The sequence below is a fragment of the Cervus canadensis genome, chromosome 9, assembly GCF_019320065.1.
Source record: "Cervus canadensis isolate Bull #8, Minnesota chromosome 9, ASM1932006v1, whole genome shotgun sequence".
Taxonomy (NCBI): domain Eukaryota; kingdom Metazoa; phylum Chordata; class Mammalia; order Artiodactyla; family Cervidae; genus Cervus; species Cervus canadensis.
In genome coordinates this window covers 61,010,676-61,030,264 of record NC_057394.1, presented here as the reverse complement: position 1 = coordinate 61,030,264, position 19,589 = coordinate 61,010,676, and the positions used below count along the sequence as shown (strand labels likewise).

At 40.0% G+C, this 19,589-nt stretch overlaps 1 protein-coding gene across 4 annotated transcripts in view; it reads right to left on the bottom strand.

Moving 5' to 3' along the window:
- The window catches only part of AKAP11 (A-kinase anchoring protein 11), a 45,441-nt gene that overhangs the window by 9,459 nt on the left and 16,393 nt on the right, over positions 1 to 19,589 (bottom strand). For 3 of the 4 annotated variants that reach the window (XM_043477605.1, XM_043477607.1, XM_043477606.1), the window contains exons 3-8: positions 18,957 to 19,073; positions 15,754 to 15,801; positions 14,127 to 14,261; positions 9,031 to 9,295; positions 3,522 to 8,019; positions 1,242 to 1,397 (exon numbers count right to left, since the gene is read on the bottom strand). In XM_043477605.1, coding sequence (XP_043333540.1) covers positions 1,242 to 1,397; positions 3,522 to 8,019; positions 9,031 to 9,295; positions 14,127 to 14,261; positions 15,754 to 15,801; positions 18,957 to 19,073 — 5,219 coding nt within the window. The remainder of the gene's footprint in view (positions 1 to 1,241; positions 1,398 to 3,521; positions 8,020 to 9,030; positions 9,296 to 14,126; positions 14,262 to 15,753; positions 15,802 to 18,956; positions 19,074 to 19,589) is intronic. The other variant, XM_043477609.1, reaches the window with a different exon arrangement.

Here is a 19,589-nt window from a genome sequence, read left to right as displayed (position 1 = left end):
ACCCTGGTAGGCGCTTCCCTTCTTTTCATCATATTGGACAGCATTCCATATTGAGTCGTTCAACCAGCTACAGTCCTTTTATGGCCACTAGCCTCTAAGTTCTCCCACTTTAACACCAAGATTTCATAAGCAACAATGTCAACTCCACTGAAATTCTAGAAGCCTGTTTCTCAAAGTGAGAGAATTTAGTGTAAACATTCTAAAGCTATGGAGAGGGCCAAATGATAATCTGTGACATTACCCCACTTCCTACTACCAGTTTTAAAGACTGCCTTTTTTGGATTTAAATTTTGTAAAATACTGGCAGCTTGTGTCACATTTTAAAAACTATGACAATAAAAATATAAAAATATTAACACTCACTGGTTAATCCAAGCATCAAACCAAGTACTCTGAGATGATGTGTTCCAACAGCTGAAAAGCCACTTCCTTTCCTTCTGCCTCCTCATCCCGTCTTCCCTCCCCCTCCCGGTAAGTCCATTCCAAGGGTCTGCTCTGCAGAAGCGTCACAGGGTCCTTTCCACATTGCCCGAAAGCCCCTCCTCTCCCTAGGCTCAGCTATGGTCAGTGTTCACTATTTCCAAATGTCACTTAATGTGAATAAAGATTTTGTAACATTTTATAGGTTAATCAGGAAGGTCTGTACGGCATTACGAATAAAAGAAATAATTGTATTATAATTAATAAAATATTCTAAAACTGGTTTTAAGAACAAGGTTAACTAAGAGAATGATATATGAAGCACCTTCTGTTATATCATACTGTATTTTTGTAATGAGTTTACCTATTTCCAGTCATTCAAGTATAACTGCTCAAGTCAGTCCTCCTGAATGGACAAGTAAGGAATCCTTCCCCTAGAAAAAATTACTACTCTAATATCAAGAAAATACAGGACCATTTTGATGTCTTTTATAGATAACTATTCTTTTTCCGGTCCTTTAAAGTGAGAAAGAAAATTATTTTCTCAAAAGTTCATGAGAAGGCCAAGTATAGCATGATGCATATAAAATCAAATGTATGACATATTTTTCAATTATTGGCACAAAGAAATTTAGTCTAGCTAATTACTATATTTAATAAATGTCAAACCATTAGAAATAACATTGTAACAAAATCCACTATGATAATAATGGTTAGGTTTACAAATTCAGAATTTTAAGATCAAATTCAACATAAATTTAACTTATTTCTGAGGAGTCCGAGTACCTAAACTACACAATTACATGCAAAATCATAGTTACCTTTCACTTAGATGGTGAAAACTGCTGCTTTCATCCTGGTGTTCATCTTCGAAACTTAAGTTGGACCAGCTCCCAGTACTGTCCTCACCAATACTGAGATGCATCTGCTGGCTACCAAGAGACTCAGCTGACTGAAAGTCTTCTGTTTCCTTTGGACTAGAAAAAAGAAAGAAAATAAGTCCATAAGCATCAGGTTCTGAATTGTATTATAAATAGGAATATCCACTTGATAATAATGATGACAAAAACAAGAAATGGGACCTTCAGAGTTAGACCAGTGGTCAATCTAACCCTTTGTTTGGGTCTGCTAATAAAGAGACTTGGCAGGAGAGCTTATTAATTTCAAAATTAATTGAGATACCCACTGATATTCCTAACCTACTCTGTTCATCTATTATGGGTCCATCCCAAGCACATCATTTATTTAAGTTCTCTTTAAAGCAGTTCATATTTTCAACTGGAACACTATGAAGGAGCACAAGTTCCTAAGTCTGCCACATCTGCTTTGTAAAACAGTATTTTTATTTGTACCAAAAATTACCCCTTTTCTGGCTTCAAGAACAAAAAAAGTAGTTCAAGGAATTCTAGACTGTCAATTGAGGCTACAGTCAGACTAGCCAAATCTCTTCAAGACTCTGAGCATGGATCATAATCCCTCTCATTTTTTTCTCAATGAAAAAACATTACATCATAGTTTTATTCTATCTTCACAAGAAACTCCATTTGCTGTTCAATTACTGTGTATGCCCCTTCTACATTTTATTCTTGACTAACAAGAAGTGTTAAAGTGATGTTTTAACTTTTTGTTGAAGTACAGTTGATTTACATTATTTTATTAGTTTCAGGAGTACAACACAGAGATTCAGTATGTTTGAGGATTATATTCCATTTAAAGTTACTACAAAATAATGGCTTATATTTATTTCCCAATGCTATACAATTTATCCTTGTTGCTTATTTTACACATAGTAGTTTGTGTCTCTTAACCCCATACCCCAATCTTGCCCCATATTTTCAAACATGAAGAGGGAAAGTGTTAGTCTTCTGATCAAAACCTTCCATGCATCTGGTATTATAACCTCTCATGCCCTCCACTGGGCTCCCACTCTCCCTGGCTCACCCGCCTTAGCCACACAAGCCTCTCTGCTGTTTCCCCAACATACAGTCCCACTAACCTTGGCTGGGAACCCCATTTCCCTGATTCCCACTTAGCTTATTGTCTCTCCACCTTTGTCTCACTGCTCAAATGTCACTTTGTCAGAGCTGCTTCCTGCTACCTCTTCAAACTGCATGCCCACCCCCGCCTGCTGCTACCCACTGCCACCTCCAGCACTAGCTCCCTGCATCTCCCTATCTTAAGATGGCCAAGAAAAGAGGCAGTGCTTGTCACAGCATTGACAAAAGCTACTAAAATATCCTGGGTTACCATGTGGCTCAATGATTCACCTTCTCAAGAAATTTTTTCTTTCCATGAGACTAACAAAAATAATCCTACAAACTAATAACACAAGTCAGTCCTGATGTTTTCCCAGGGAGAGAGAAGGCTGAAAGTGAAAATCTGAACTAAGCTGTTAGGATCACTGAGCACAAGGCACGGTCTCTGAAACACACAACACTGTAGGACTATCACAGAGAACTGTCCCTCAGACAGCGGCTTATCGAGAGGAGTGGTGGCAGGAGCGAACTATTTAGAGAGCGCTTGCTTTCTTCATGGGGCTTCCCTGGTGGCTCAACTGGCCAAGAATCCACCTGCAACACAGAACCCTGGGTGGGTAAGACCCTCTGGAGAAGGAAATGGCAACCCACTTCAGTATTCTTGCCTGGGAAATCCCATGGACAGAGAAGCCTTGCACGTTCAATTATGCTCTTTGTAAGAAAATTACTTTGTGAACAGAAATAAAAACATCATCTCAGAGTGGTACATTAATATGGTGATACTCAGTATTGGCTGTATGAACTTCTCCAGCTGTTTCCTTGAGTCAACCTTACCTACTCTACAGCTGTGTCAACTTGGGCAAGGTGACCATCTCCTCTAAGCCTCACCTTCCAATTGAGGAAATGGCTCATACCTTCCTTCCCCCAAAGGGCTGCTGGGGGATAATGAGACAGTGTCTATGAAAAGTAACAGGTAGGATATAAATGATATGCAAATACAATAGGGAGTATTTCTTTTTGTTCATTTAAGATTAAAAAGAATCACATCTTTCTGAACATCTTTCTAAGACATAAATAATCAAGGTAACTCTTTATTGCAAAACCCAAAAGAAATCAGAAGCTTACCTGCTGATGGCCTGTCCAGCACTGACCACTGCTGACGTCAGTATCTCTGTGCTGAGGCTTTCAGCAAAGCTGACGCCTTCCTGTCCGATCCCACTGTCAGCTGCCTGGCTGGTACTGCTCAGCTCTCTCTCTGCCTTTTCAATCGCTTCAGCAACTATCTTCTCAGCAAGCACTGTCTTCTTATCGAGAGCAACGTGAATCTGAGGGACATCGAGATGAAAAATCCTAGATTTCTGATAGAAGTTGCTAAGTTGTGAATTAGAAACTGCCTTACTACCAGCAAGCAGATCCAGCCTGGGAAAGCGAGGAGACGAATTTCCAGTGCAGTCATGGAGCTCTTTACGGCCACAGTATCGGCAAGCCTGACCCACCAGAGGTGGCAGCTTTTCTGTGTTCCTATCGACTGCTTTTGCGGCTTCAGACACGTGGAAGATGGCAGATCCTAAACCCAGCTCTAAAGTGTCGCCCACGACTTTGTTAGCATACTGCTCTATAGCTTGAACGACAGTCTCTCCATAGCCACACCCACTCAAGCTGCCTGTACTCTGAGAAAATCTGTGATTCTGTGAAGAAGGCTGGAGAGACCTGGGAAACTCTGGCCCAACATGAATCTCAGTATCTCCGTCACATGCGTTTTTTCCATAAAGGCAAGAATCTGTTAAGGACTTTGGCAAGCCACCTGTCGATGCCATCAGCTCTTTTGTAACATCTCTTGCGATGCTGTGAGCAAGAGAAGTTGAAAAACTATGTAGTTCCGAGCACTCATTTCTGCACATATCCCGTGTCCGTTCACAAGTCTGGTTTTTATGAAGGTAACTTCCACCACTTCTACTTTGTCTTTTTTTATCTGCTTCTTGCTGGTGTTCTTTATTTAAAAACAGTAACAGTTCATCATCGGTTTTCACCTGTGAGCTTTGCACAGGAAGTATTTTGGAGCCGCACTTCACTTTGGCTGCCTTAGCTGCTTCTTGTAATCCTGACTTAACGGACCGATAGGCAAGTCTGTTGGCGTACTGGTCCATTATTAACTCACCACTGCCACCTTCCTGTTTGAGCACTTGGATAATGTGACCTGCATACTCATCTGTCACACTTTCACAGCTGGGATACTTGTATGTCAGACCTGACAGACAAGAACTTGGTGGTAAAGGAAGAACAAACGGATCTATTCCTCCTGGGTGTGCTACAGCCTCTACATCCACCTTCTCTTCTGACCTATAATCTTGATCACCATCAACACAACTGTTCCTCTTCCTCCTGAAAAACATGGAGCTCCTAACTTTTGCTATTTTTTCAGCTTCCGTAATGACTTCTGCTGCCATATCACCTGCAAAACTGCATAATGCTTGTAAGCTTTCATCTGAGCAATTTAAAAAAGCAGGAGATAGGCTTCTTTGACTCTCCACATTTAAGCAAGGGCTTTTCACCCTGGCTTCTTGAATCACTTTATTATCCAAATGGGAAGCCGCCATTTCGGTTGCAAGAGAAACGATGTGTGTCGCTAATGCGTCTGCAAACTGAACTTTCTTCCCCGCTGGCTCCAACTTCACGTCCACCTCTGGCAGCTCTTCGCCTTCACTACTTTCAACTTCTTCTGAGAGAGACCGCATGAGCTTCAACATGAACTCTTCTTTTTCTATTGCATTTTGTTCATTTTCAGACAAACTGCTTACAGACGAGTTGTGAGGTGTGGACGGTGGTGTGGCCGGTGCAAACTCTTTTGCTAACTCCCCCTTAAGTTTTTTGGTTAACTTCTTGATATCCCACTCAGAAGGAGCCTGGGATGGAACCAGAGGAGTTGATGGAGGGGTGTCAGGTATTATGTTCCCATCTCTCATTTTCTGTTTATCTTCCACGTGCAAACCATCTGCACAGGTGAGAACTGTGGATGAGAAAGCATGTGAATGGGGAAAAGAGTTTTCCTGCCCCAAAGCCAAGGGCTCAAGGGCTGAATTATGCAAATTCTGCTTTTTCACAGATTTGTCCTTAGCAATTTCCTTCAGATTGGGTTTCTGGCCTGCCACCGCTGGACAAGGTGGTAGTGTCTCCAAAGAAAATCCAGGAGCCACAGAACCTTTACCTTCTGGAACACAATCCTTTCCTTCTGAAAGTGAACAGTGAGTTAAATGATCTTGAGCTTCAAGAAACTTGGGGAACTCTTCCAAGATCAACTGTGACTCGTCTCCAGGAACAGGCGAGTCTTCCTTGAGGAGGACATTTTTATCTACATTTAGGATCACTGACTTGCTTTCATCTATGGAATGTTTGATAATAGATTTAGATAACCGTTCGGCAAACATGTCCTTCTTGCTAGCCTCACACTGTGGCAGTGCCACTTGATCCCAGTAGAAAGAAGGGGTTTTTCCCTTCCCTGTTTGAGTTAAACAATCTGTGTGTTCTTCTGTTTTTGCAACTTTGGAAGACGTCACTGAATCTATAGTTTCATTTACTATCGTATGCACCATTGCGGCAGAAAAATCGCTAATAATCACAGGATCATTTGTTAACTTTGAAGAGCTTTCTGTTTCAACAACATCACTAGTTGGTTTCACCTCACTCTGGCTACCAGGGTTGTGGTCTGAAGGTAAACAAATATTCCTGAGACAAGCTAGCTCCTCTTCTTTGTTTTTTGTGGCAACACCCGCCGGGGTAGGACCACCATTCAAATGACTATCATCACACGACGGATGAGACTTTGTCTGATACGTATTAGAAGAAATGCGGTATGGGAGAAGGGCACTTCCTGCCAAGGGCACTGGTATTGAAGTGACAATTCCTGAAGTACAGAACAAGGCCTGCTGCACTGTGTATTCCTTCTTATACTCCTGCACTGGTTTTGTCACCATACCTGTCTGACTGTTAGGAGGAGGGGAACACACAGAAGTCTGTGTCACTGGCGCTACATCTTCTGTGCTCACATCCTTTATGTTTTCTGGGGAAACACTAACTGCTGCCTTTGTGGTGAAGGTAACATCAACTTGAGACAGCTCAATGAATGCTTCCTGTATTACAGATTCAGACAGATCTCTTGCATAGGACTTCACCACTCTGTCTTCATAGTGAAATGACCGACCCTGCAGAGAGGCAGGTGCTGGAGGATACGAGAACTGACACACTTCCATGATGCCTTCAAAAACAAGCTCTTCAGCGAGATCTGCAGCAAATCTAGTGACGGTGTTAGTGAAGATCTGTTTCTTTACATACTGCAGATCTTTTAAAGCATTTGAGAATGCCTCACTCACCAAAAAACTAGCCAGGCCACTAATGGCTCGTTCTTTCAGCAAAAAAGCACGTTGCCTTTTCAGTTCGTTAAACGCCATTTGAAAAACGGATGACGTCAATTTGATGGCTAACTGGCACAAGGCATTGGTACACGAAGAGACCCCTTTCTGTAAGTCTTTAAATGCACTGCCAAAACTTTTTTCCACGAGATCTGCTGCAAACTTCTGAATGCTATCAATCATTAAGGATTTATTTTTAGATTTACTTTTTTGATCAAGGCTTCCATGCTGAAGAGCTACCATTTTATTTTCTCCCTTTTTAACACTATTAGCGTTGGATGTTGCATTAGTATGTTGGCTATGAAGAACTGAGCCCAGAACTTCACAGGAAAGGCTAGTTGCATAATCTTCATAGGTGTAATAAAGAGAATCAGGATTTTCATGAATCCTATCTCCACCAATATCTGTTTGGCAAAAGCATTCAGCTGGAGTACACCCCCCAAGAGGACTGAAAGCAGAGGATCGAATAGGGCTAAACAAACCACTGTCTTCCCCTGAGGCCTTCACGGGGCGGGGAGAATCTGGGGCATCATGCAGGTTACTGTAAGGGGATTCTGGTTTACGAGGAGTTGGCTTCCTAATGTTAGCTGGGAGAGCTGGCCGATCAAACTTGAATTTTTGAGGATTCATAGTAGTGGTTACAGAGCACAATTTTTCATGTTTGTGCCCTTTCTTTTGTGATGGCTTCCCTACAGCAAGATCTTTCAGAAACGGACAAGCAGTCTCTAAGGTTTGTTCTAGTTCATCAAACTGATCAAAACTATCGAAAAACTCACTCACTTCTGAGTCTGAATCCTCAATATCATCTTTTGTCACAGGAATTTTAGGTAACTCAAGTTTTGCTTTCAAACTTTTTTGATAACCTTCTTCATCCAAGAAAATAACAGGACTTGGACTTGAGCACTCTGATTCAGACGAGTAGGCAGGAGAAGAGGAGAACAATGGTTTCTGGGCATCACTACCTTTCTCTGAAGCAGCAAAGGACCTATAGAAACTCCTCTGGACCCACGGCTCAGAGACTGATGTTGTGACTGAAGTTCTCACTGGAGGCAGTTTTTTATGTTCCAGAATGTTTATTAAAGAAGTTGAAGGCTTAGCCAATGACTTCTGCTGCTCAGAGCCAATCAGAACCCTGAAACCATGGGTATCCAAACGGCGACCTGAAATAGTCTGTGAAGCAGCATCACACTGGCTCCTTAGTGCAATTATGTTTAATCCTAGAGGAAAAGAATAAAATGATTATTCTTGAAAAGAATTTTTTAATTGATTTAAATCAATGGGAATAAGTAGACTTGAAGCATGAAATACTCATTTGTATTTTAAGTATCTTCTATACTATTCTGTTTTAACACAGGGATCCCCAACCTCCAGGATGTAATGCCTGATGATCTGAGGTGGAGCTGATGCAGTAATACTAGAAATAACGTGTACAATAAATGTAATGCACTTGAATCATCCCAAAACCACCCCCTTCCTGCCCCAGTTCCATGGAAAAACTGTCTTTCATGAAACCAGTCCCTGGTGCCAAAAAGGTTGGGGACCACTGAATTAACAGATTCATCTCAAGCTGTACTTAAGAGCAAGTATTCAGTTCAGTTGCTCAGTCGTGTCCAACTCTTTGCGACCCCATGAACCGCAGCATGCCAGGCCTCCCTGTCCATCACCAACTCCCGGAGTCCACCCAAACCCATGTCCATTGAAGGTGATGCCATCCAACCATCTCATCCTCTGTCGTCCCCTTCTCCTCCTGCCCTCAACCTTTCCCAGCATCAGTGTCTTCTCCAAACAGTCAGCTCTTCGCATCAGGTGGCCAAAGTATTGGAGTTTACCCATTACTAAAATATTCTCATTCTACCCCACATCTAGGAATACCTGGTCTATGGAATATCTAGCAATCTGTCCCATGTTAGAAACACTAATATTTAGGTGACCCTGCCAGCTAACTCAAGTCTGAACTTAGGCATTTTCCAAACAGTTAAACTAATAAGGGAAACAGTGTCTGAACAGTACAACCTAATAAAAGAAAGAGCAAAACTAAAAACCAGGTAACAATGACCTTAAAGGACACAAGAAAGTTAATTCCTCAATCAGAAAAAAAAGGTATCAATGCTTAAATTTGATCAAATTTCTAAATAAATTTCAACTGAACAATCTGTCTTAAAACTTTTAAAACTGAACTTTAAACCTTAATTATCTATTTAAAGAAAAAAATCTAGTGAAGAACAAACCATCATTATATGGTTTTGAAGTCTCTTCCTCCTCTAACTGCTCAAAAGCAGTGACAAAGTCATCTTCGATGGAAGACACAGACTGGTTAGTATCATCATCGTCTTCATTGGTGGCCTCGAGTTGGTGCTTGTGATGCAAATATGTGTCCAGGGTGTACCTTATGCCAGTAGCGTATTTACTTAGGAGACTAAAGATAAAATCAATTTTAAGTCTTGGTAATGTAGGTGACACTCTCATGACACAAAGCATTCCAGGATGTTGACTCTGGGAAAAGATAAAAAGATTATAACAATTTTAATTTCAAAATATACTATACTTACAAGACATATTACCTGGAAATGAAGCCCAGAAATAACACAATACCATTTTTACAAAAGGAAAAAAAAAGAAACACATGCCTCCTAAAAGGCTGCCTGATTTTGTAATGTTTAATTCCTTTCTTCATTCTTTCTCCACAACACTTCTCACTTTCCAATCTCTTTTTCTCCCACCTTTCTCTTATCCATGTATTCAAATTCTACCTATTACGTCTCCTTAAATGTCAAAAGAACTTGCCATCCATTTCTGTAGCAATGATGCTTTCCTGTATCACTATACAGCCCTGTGCTTTTTCTTAATCATTCACCTGGTTCACCAACTATATTATTAACTGCTTGAGGACAGGAACCAAGTCTTAGTCTTCCTGTATCCCATTTTCCTGTAGCTTTCAGCATGATAACACATTCTCGTCTATCATAAAAGAACTGTCCCTTCCTTTCTCCTAAATTCCCCTAGCATTTCAATTTCCAAGGTTTATAGCTTTGATTAAAAATAAAAAGTCAACAGAATTTTCCCATACATATTATTTTTTAAAAGACAAATGTTGACAAATGACTTGTTCAAAAGACTAGAAATGAGATAGAATAGCTGATCACCTCTTCTAGTAAATAAAACAAAGTAAATATAAATGAAGAATCTAATTAAGGAAATGAGAACAGTTCTACTTTTATCTGTAAATCTCATAAAAAACACAGTAGTCTATAATACTTGAAGGAATAAGTAACGTAAATTTAAACCTACTGATTCAATTTTTAAGAGGGAAAATATGCAATGCATTTTTGTTTGATGCATTATCAATAAATTAACACTTAGTAAAGAACTAAATGTTCAATGTTATGAAACTAATGACCTCACTGAAATGGTGACATTTTTGCTTATAAATAAGGAACACATCTTCGGTATTGATTTAACATGAAATTTTTTAAACCAGAAAATGAGTTAAAGTATATTCTTTAAAAGATACAGCTCAGTATTTACATAAATTTGGAGTTGGAAAGAAGAAGGAAAATTTTATATGATTTACACACAGGTAAAAATTCAAGAAATCCAGAAATAATCGATTTTCAGGAAAAAAATTAATATGTCTTACATACCACTTATGGAGTTTCACACATGGAAAATCTAATTTAAAGCTATGACCAAAATTATTTTACCCTTCACTGATTTCAAAGATTCATAAGTTAGATTTCTTATCAATTATATTTCCTTGAGATGGTATTAAACAAAAAGAAGCTTCACCCAAGCATTTTAAAGTTTAATGCTCTAAATTAACCTCTTCATGGATTGCAGCCTTGTTGTAGCAAGGTGGCTTACGTAACTCAATAAAGCTATGACCCATGCCATGCTGGCCCACCCAAGACAGACAGGTCATAGTTGAAAGTTCTGACAAAACGTGGTCCACTGGAGGAGGGAATGGCAACCCACTCCAATAATCTTCCTGGAGAACCCGCAACACTATAAAAAAGGAAAAAGTTATGTCACCAGAAGATGAGCTTGCCCAGGTCAGAAGGTGTCCAATATGTTACTGGGATACAGGAGACAGCAGTTACAAATAGTTCCAGAAAGAATGAAGACCAGGGGCCAAAGCGGAAACATGTTCAGTTTTGGATGTGTCTAGTGGTGAAAGTGAAGTCAGATATATAAAGAACAATACTGCATAGGAACCTGGAATGTAGGTGCATGCATCAAGGTAAATTGGATGTGGTCAAACAGGAGATGGCAAGATTGAACATCAACATCTTAGGAATCAGTGAACTAAAAGAGACAGGAATTAGCGAATTTAATTCAGATGACCATTGTATCTACTACTATGGGAAAGAATTCCTTAGAAGAAATGGAGTAACCCTCATAGTCAACAAAAGAGTTCGAAATGCAGTAACTGGGTGCAACCTCAAAGATGACCGAATGACTTCGGTTCGCTTCTAAGGCAAACCATTCAACATCACAGTAATCCAAGTCTATGCCCCAACCATTACTGCCAAAGAAACTGAAGTTTACTGGTTCTATGAAGACCTATAAGACCTTCTAGAACTATCACCAAAAAAAAAGATGTCCTTTTCATCATAGGGGATTGGAATACAAAAGTAGGAAGTCAAGAGATACCCAGAGTAGAGTAACAGGCAAGTTTGGCCTTGGGAGTGCAAAATGGAGCAGGGCAAAGGCTAACGGAGCTCTGTCAAGAGAACATGCTGGTCACAGCAAGCACCCTTTTCCAACAACCCAAGAGACAACTCTACAGATGGACGTCACCAAATGGTCAATACTGAAATCAGATTGCTTATGTTCTCTGCAGCCAAAGATAGAGAAGCTCTATAGTCAGCAAAAGCAAAACATGGAGCTGACTGTGGCTCAGATCATCAGCTCCTTATTGAAAACTTCAGGCTTAAATTGAAGAAAGTAGGGAAAACCACTAGACCATTCAGGTATGACATAAATCAAATCCCTTATGATTAAACAGTAGAGGTGATCAACAGATTCAAGGGATTAGATCTGGTAGAGAAAGTGCCTCAAGAACTACAGAAGGAGGTTTTTAACACTGTACATGAGGCAGTAACAAAAACCATCCCAAAGAAAAAGAAAGGCAAGAAGGCACAGTGGTTGTCTGAGGAGGCTTTACAAATAGTTCAGCAAGGAAGAGAAGCAGAAAGCAAAGAAAGGGAGATACATACCCAATTGAAAGCAGAGTTCCAGAGAATAGCAAGGAGAGATAAGAAGGCCTTAAATTAACAATGCAAAGAAATAGAGGAAAACAACAGAACCAGAAAAGACTAAAGATCTCTTCAAGAAAACTGAAGATACTATGCAAACATTTCAAGGAAGGGCACAAAAAAGGACAGAAATGTTATGGACCTAAAAGCAGCAGAAGATATTAAGAAGAGGTGGCAAGAATACACAGAAGAACTGTACAAAAAATATCTTAATGACCCAAATAACCACAATGGTGTGATCACTCACCAGGAGTCAGACATCCTGGAGTGTCAAGTGGGCCTTAGGTAGCATTTCTATGAATAAAACTGGTGGAGGTGACGGAATTCCAGCTGAACTGTTTCAAATCTGAAAGATGATGCTATGGAAGTGCTATACTCAACATGCCAGCAAATTTGGAAAAGGCAGCAGTGGCCATAAGACTGGAAAAGGTCAGCTCTCATTCCACTTCCAAAGAAAAGCAATGCCAAAGAATGTTCAAACACCAGATAACTGCACTCATTTCACATGCTAGTAAGGTTATGCTCAAAATCCTTCAAGCTAGGCCTTAGCAACACATGAACTGAGAATTTCCAGATGTACAAGCTGGATTTAGAAAAGGCAGAGGAACATGAGATCAAATTACCAACATTCATTGGATCATGGAGACACCCAAGGAAATTCCAGAAAACCATCTACTGCTTCACTGACTATGCGAAAGCCTTTGACTGTGTGGATCACAACAAACTGTGCAAAACTCTTAAAGAGATGGGAGTACCAGACTACCTTACTTGTCTCCTGAGAAACCTGTATGCAAGTCAAGAAGCAACAGAATCAGACAAGGAATAAGTGATTGGTGCAAAACTATGAAAGGAATATGTCAAGGCTGCATATTGACACCCTGCTTATTTAACTTATATGCATAGCACATTATACCAAATATATGCATAGCACATCATACCAAATTCCAGGCTGGATGAGTCAGAAGCTGGGATTAAGATTGTTGGGAGAAATATCAACAACCTCGATATGCAGATGATACCACTCTAATGGCAGAAAGTGAAGAGCAACTAAAGAAAAGAGTCTCTTGCATGGGTGCTAAGTCTCTCAGTTGTGTCCAACTTCTTTGCAACTATGGACTGTAGCCCGCCAGGCTCCTCTGTCCATGGGTTTCTCCAGGCAAGAACACTGGAGTGGACTGCCATGCCCTCCTCCACAGGAGCTTCCCATCCAGGATTGAACCAGAGTCTCTTGTCTCCTGCGTTGACAGGTGGGTTCTTTACCACTATTGCCACCTGGCAAACCCAAAAGATGGTCAAAGTAGAGAGTGAAAAAGCTGGCTTAAAACTCAACAATGAAAAAAACTCATGGCATCTGGTCCCATCACCTGATGGCAAATAGAAAGGGAAAAGGTGGAAGCAGTGACAGATTTTATTTTCTTGGGTCCAAAATCACTGCAGACAGTGACTGCAGGCATCAAATTAAAAGATGCTTACTCCTTGGAAGGAAAGCAATGACCAACCTAAACAGCATATTAAAAAGCAGAGATAGTACTTTGCTAACAAAGGCCTATATAGTCAAGGCTATGGTTTTTCCAGTAGTCATATACAGGTGTGAGAGTTGGATCATAAAGAAAGCTGACCATGGAAGAACTGATGTTTTCTAATTTGGTGCTGGAGAAGACTCTTGAGAGTCTCTCAGACAGCAAGGAGATCAAACCAGTCAGTCCTAAAGGAAATCAACCCTGAATATTCACTGGAAGGACTGATGCTTAAGCTGAAGCTCTAATACTCTGGCCACGTGATGTCAAGAGCTGACTCACTGGAAAAGACCCTGATGCTGGGAAAGACTTAAGGCAAAAGGAGAAGCGGGAGGCAGAGGACCAGATAGTTAGACGGCATCACCAACTCAATGGACATGAATATGAGCAAATTCCAGGAGATCATGGAGGACAGAGGAGTCAGACATGCAAAGTCTGACATCTGGAAAGATTCAGACAGGACTGAGCAAGTGAACTACAACAGTGCTAAATTAAAAGTCATTTATAAAATGTGCCAACAAAAACTAATTAGAAATAATATATAAAAGTTACCTGGCTTAGAGGATCATGGTTTATGTCTGATGATTTATTTATATCCTTCATACAAATAATTTCATTTTCATTTAGACTGCAGAAATGCAGTGAATTCAGAAGATCTGGGAGTTCCAAAGAAACTGCAGCCAAATCCTAATGTAAAGCAACAACACAATAAATAACACTGTAGCTAACACTTTAAGTCCCCTATATTGTGGCCCTGAACTAAAATCGTATGGTCTACTTGTTATTGTTGTTCAGTTGCTCAATCATGTTGGACCCTGTGCAGCCCCGTGGACTGCAGCACGCTAAGGTCTACTAGTTAGTTAACTTTCCAGTTCATAATAGCTAACACTTGCAGTTTATTGACCACCATCGATTGTTTAGAAACTCAAAAATAAAATGTACTAAAATATTTTAAAATTGACAATTTTTGTAGCATTTTAAACATAATGATACCAAGCTGTAACAAGATTTTACATGGTACCTCACACATCAACAACAACAAGGCATTTAATAGTTATCAGCAGCAAATGTCAAACCTGGAGTTCTCAAGTTTAACCATGAAATTTCTCAAATGGGATTCTTGCTTTTACACTTCTTTGGCGGTTAAGTTACATATTTGTATAATCCACGTCTATTTTTCTGCCTTTCCTCTCTTTAGTGAAAATTTTATGAAGATGTAAAGAAAAAGAAAATGCCTGTTTTTCTTTCCATTTGCCCCTTTCATGTAACTGTTTTACCCAGTGCAAGAATTATTACCATCTCTGACCATTCATACACTACTTTCCTTCGTAAACATGGTTTTATCAGTCATTCTTAAAGATGAAGTGGAGTATGAAAGAAATAACTTTGGATAAGTCTTTTCAGCCTTACATTCTCGCAACTGTATCTTCTCTTATGCCCTCTGTCTAAACTATTTCCTTCAGGCAAAGGCACAACCAAGACACACAGCAAAGGTTTCTTTTCTTATCACCAGACACGCATTATCTTTACAAACAATGCAGTGCTAGTGCTGCTGCTTCTACTAAAAGATGCTTTACTGACACAAAAGGAAACACGACAAGCACAAACTTTAAGAAGCAGTACACTATCACATCTACCCGAGCTTCAACTCCTCTTCACATAAGTGTGCAGCTTTCCTCTGCTGATCCTAATCTCAACTGTCAGTCCCTCTATAAACACCTGCCTAAATCAAACAGGCTAAAATTTTTACACTGATTCTTCATTATTTTTTACAAATTTACTCTTACTTTAACAAATTTAACTCTTTTCTCAATTAAAAGCATAAGAATATGACTGCTGGAATTAGATTATAAAAATCATCAAAATAAAAAATAAATCTTCCATTCTACATTATGACAGATGCAGAAAAAGTTAGCCTGTGGTTTGCAACCTTCTCAGATAAATGACTTTTGCGGTCCCCTAACCTAAAACTGCTTTCCGTAACAGAAACACTCAGTGAAAACACTAAGCGAAAATGTCGAGGACACGCTCAAAGTTGACCTCAAAATGTCCTCTTTTACCTTTAAATAGGAATGATATTCAATGTAACTTTGGGCTAATAAGGCAAATTTTCCATGCTCTCAAGATCTGTTTCAAATAATCGCTCATGTCCCTTTCCAGTTCAATAAACCGACCATACCTGTATATGAGCAGCATCTGTTTCTTCATTAAAACCTAGAAATGTGACCTGGATAAAAAAGGAATAAAGGTCCATTAAGGTTTTAAGTCTCGTTTCGATCAGATTGTTGACAGAGCTGAGAAACAGAAAGCAAAGCACACAAAGCATTAAAATGCTGCTGCAAGATGATTAATTCTTTCAAAGATGATCACAAATGTTCTTCACCAAAGGCCTGGCTCCATAATTGGAGTTCCTGAACCTCTCCCACACCCACTCATCAGAAAGTTCCATCCTCGCCCTCAAGCATGAAGCACATGACTCTCCTCTCCACAGCCTCTGCCACCACTTCCCCCCACACACGGCCCCGTCCTCTCCCACCTGCCTCAGGGATCATCCTGTCATTTCCCAGCCAAAACCTTTCCAAGCTTCTCAGTGCACAGTCCTAATGCAGGTCCCAAGGCTTCGGCTTAGCTGGTGGCTTCAACTTTCCCTCACCTTCATTCAAACACATGGGCCCCCTCTCTGGGTCCAGGACTCGCCTGATTGTTCCTGCCTAAGGGCTTCAGAGTGGTGCCTTCAACCTGGACCCCTATTCCTTGGATGTTTACCTGTCTAGCTTCTTCTCGTTCTGCTGCTGCTGCTGCTGCTGCTAAGTCACTTCAGTTGTGTCCGACTCTGTGTGACCCCATAGACAGCAGACCACCAGGCTCCCCCATCCCTGAGATTCTCCAGGCAAGAACATTGGAGTAGGTTGCCATTTCCTTCTCCGATGCATGAAAGTGAAATGTGAAAGTGAAGTCACTCAGTCGTGTCCGACTCTTTGTGACCCCATGGACTATATAGCCCACTAGGCTCCTCCGTCCATGGGATTTTTCAGGCAAGAGTACTGGAGTGGGGTGCCACTGTCTTCTCCTCTCGTTCTTCTAGTTCCAACCTAAACGTCACCTCCTCAGAGAGGCTTCCCCTAGGAACCTCCCAAGCTACCTCCTGACTGACTCTCTGTGATATCACATTTATTTCCTTCAATGCCTTTACATGGAGATTTCTCTACAAAAGTTTATAGAGATCAAATTTTTAAAGACAATCTAATAGTCTGAGGAAACGTCATATTATTAAGCAAAAAGGACAAGTTATAGAAAAATGATATGGACTATACACACAATTTCAATCTTATTTTTAAAAATATACACCAGGAAAATAATTCTGGAAGTTAATATACCAAATTATAAGGAGGGATTAACTTTCAAAGATGGAATTATAAGCGATCTTATTTTTCTCCACTTTTTTCCCCCTATGATTTTTTCTTTCCTCACTTACAGGATTAATGACATTTTTTAATATACTTTCAGTATTTCTTATTTTTCTATATGGAATATGTACAGTTTTATAACCTGAATAGCATTACTTTAAAATTTTATATTTCCTTGTCTTTGACATCATAAGAAGAAAATTTGGCTGCTTGAAGCTAGACTAGTAAACTGTCTACCAAGTAAGTTCTGTGACTAAAAATATGAAATAAGTGGCAACAATACAGATAATCAATTCTCAAGAATTAATGGAAAACAGCATAGTTAAAATACAAAGCAACACTCAATATACTTTTGACATCTTTCTGATGACTCAAAAGCAAGTCAGAATCTTAAGATTGTTGCAGAATCTTTATTCTCATTAATTACAAGTACTGCCTTCACAGAAACATTACAGTTAACTTCCCAGTGTCCAGGTAAGCGATTAACCTGCAGGAACCTGTATCCGTACATATAAATCTTAAGGCAACACAACTCATCTCCCACAGTTGTGAGGGTTAATAAGAGAACGTGGAGGAAAGTGCCCAGCATATCACAGGCACTCAATAACAAAGAGACACTCAAATAACAAGATTCCTTTCCTCAACAAAGATACTTGGGAAATATATACGCCCTCACATGAGATAGAAATTCCTTCTATTCTTTCAAGCTTCCTTTTACTGAACACAAGAGAGAAACTAGGCTGGCACGGGGTTTGAAGGTGCCAGCAGAGCGCTGCATCTTGCAGTGCTTAAGGAGCGTGGGCCCACAGGGGCACTGCACAAAGAGCTGGAGCGAGGCGGCTGGGAAACCGGCCAAGGGCAGAGGACACAGACTTGTCACACTCGGCAACAGCTGAGGAGATCAGGAGTGGCTTGGCCTAACTAAAATAAAGTAAAAAGGGATAACAAACAGGAGAACAGCCAAGAGCCAGAGAACTGAGCTCACACAGAAAGAAGAGGGTCGGGTCAGAAACCACTACAGGCCTGAAAGCTGTGCTCACCATCCTATGCAACTACTTCAGACACAGTTTCTCAAGGAATATGAAAGAAAATCATACCCAAAATAATAATCAATATTTTTATTAGAACCCTGATTTCAAAAAAAAAATTTTAATCAACATATTTATCAGTTTTGAGCTTCAATGACCCCAATACCCTGTCTCTCTTCTTTGGTAAATAAATGTATAGACGGACTATGGTTATATATTGTAGAAAAAAACTTTACCCCTTTTTATAGTAATAAATTCAAACAAAGATTGGAAACATTGACACAACAGAGAAAAAGGTGAGCAAGTAGTATATCATATCCTTAAGTGGCAAATATCTTACTTCAAAATAAATATATCACTACTATTTCATTTTGAATCAAAGCACTGAATTTAAACAACCAATAAATGAGTATTAGAAATAAGTATATATTTTGTTTCAGAGTAGAAAATTTCAGAATGTAAGTCCCAATTACTGAACATAGTAGAAATCATCTGATACAGAGCTGTGTGTCTGATGAGTGGTCAGTAATGTCTGTGCACTGAATTAAATGTGTGCATTATAATACACTAAGATGACTATGCTGTGTGTGCGTGCTAAATCGCTTCAGGTGTGTGGGATTCTTTGCGATCCCATGGACTGTAGCCCACCAGGCTCCTCTGTCTGTGGGATTTTCCAGGCAAGAATTCTGGAGTGGGTTGCCAAGCCCTCCTCCAGAGATCTTCCTGACCCAGGGATTGAACTCGCATCACTTATGTCTCTTGAATTGGCAGGCAGGTTCTTTACCACTAGTGCCACCATATTAGCAGGTACTTAAAAACAGGTATTTCTCACACATGAATTAATGTGCAGAGATTTTAAGCATTTAAAAACAGACCACGCAGTTCTAAGATACATGAAAATACAGTGTGCTGTATTAGGAAAGGGTGTAGACAGTAATCCGTCAAACCTCAGTCAAATTGGCATGTTCATCCTGCTTCAAACAGTCCTCAGCTGATACATTGCATAGTTCCTTATCACTCTGCAATAAAGACTTCACAGACTGGAACACATCTTCATTGAAGCTCTGAAAACAAAAGATATTCTTAATTTACTTAATTCTAAGACAATGTAAAAGATCCTGGTGATCGATTAAATGTACAGTCACTAACTTTCCAATGAATATTCACTGGGCACCTTTTGATGTAACAGAACTCAACTCAGCTGAGAGAAAGAAAGAACAAAAGGCTGACGCAGAACTCCACATGCTCAACACACAACAGCACAGGCTCTCAACCTGCTGGAGACCGTGAGGCCCTCAGCCAGGTCCTCTTCCTTTCACCCTGCGCTGACACGGAGCAGACCGCATACCTGATTTCCAAGTCACTGGCAGAACAGAAGCAACAATTTATAAGATGATGATGGGGACGGGGCTTACAGTAAGGTATGCTAACAATGTGATTAATTGCATAGCAAAGTTGGAGATGGAAAAATGAAAGAGGTAATAACCCAAAATAAGGCTTTTAAGGGTTCTTAAAGTAGCAATACGATGAAAGAGGGAAGGCATTCCAGGTTTGAAAGAAAAGGGTGACACAACTACAAA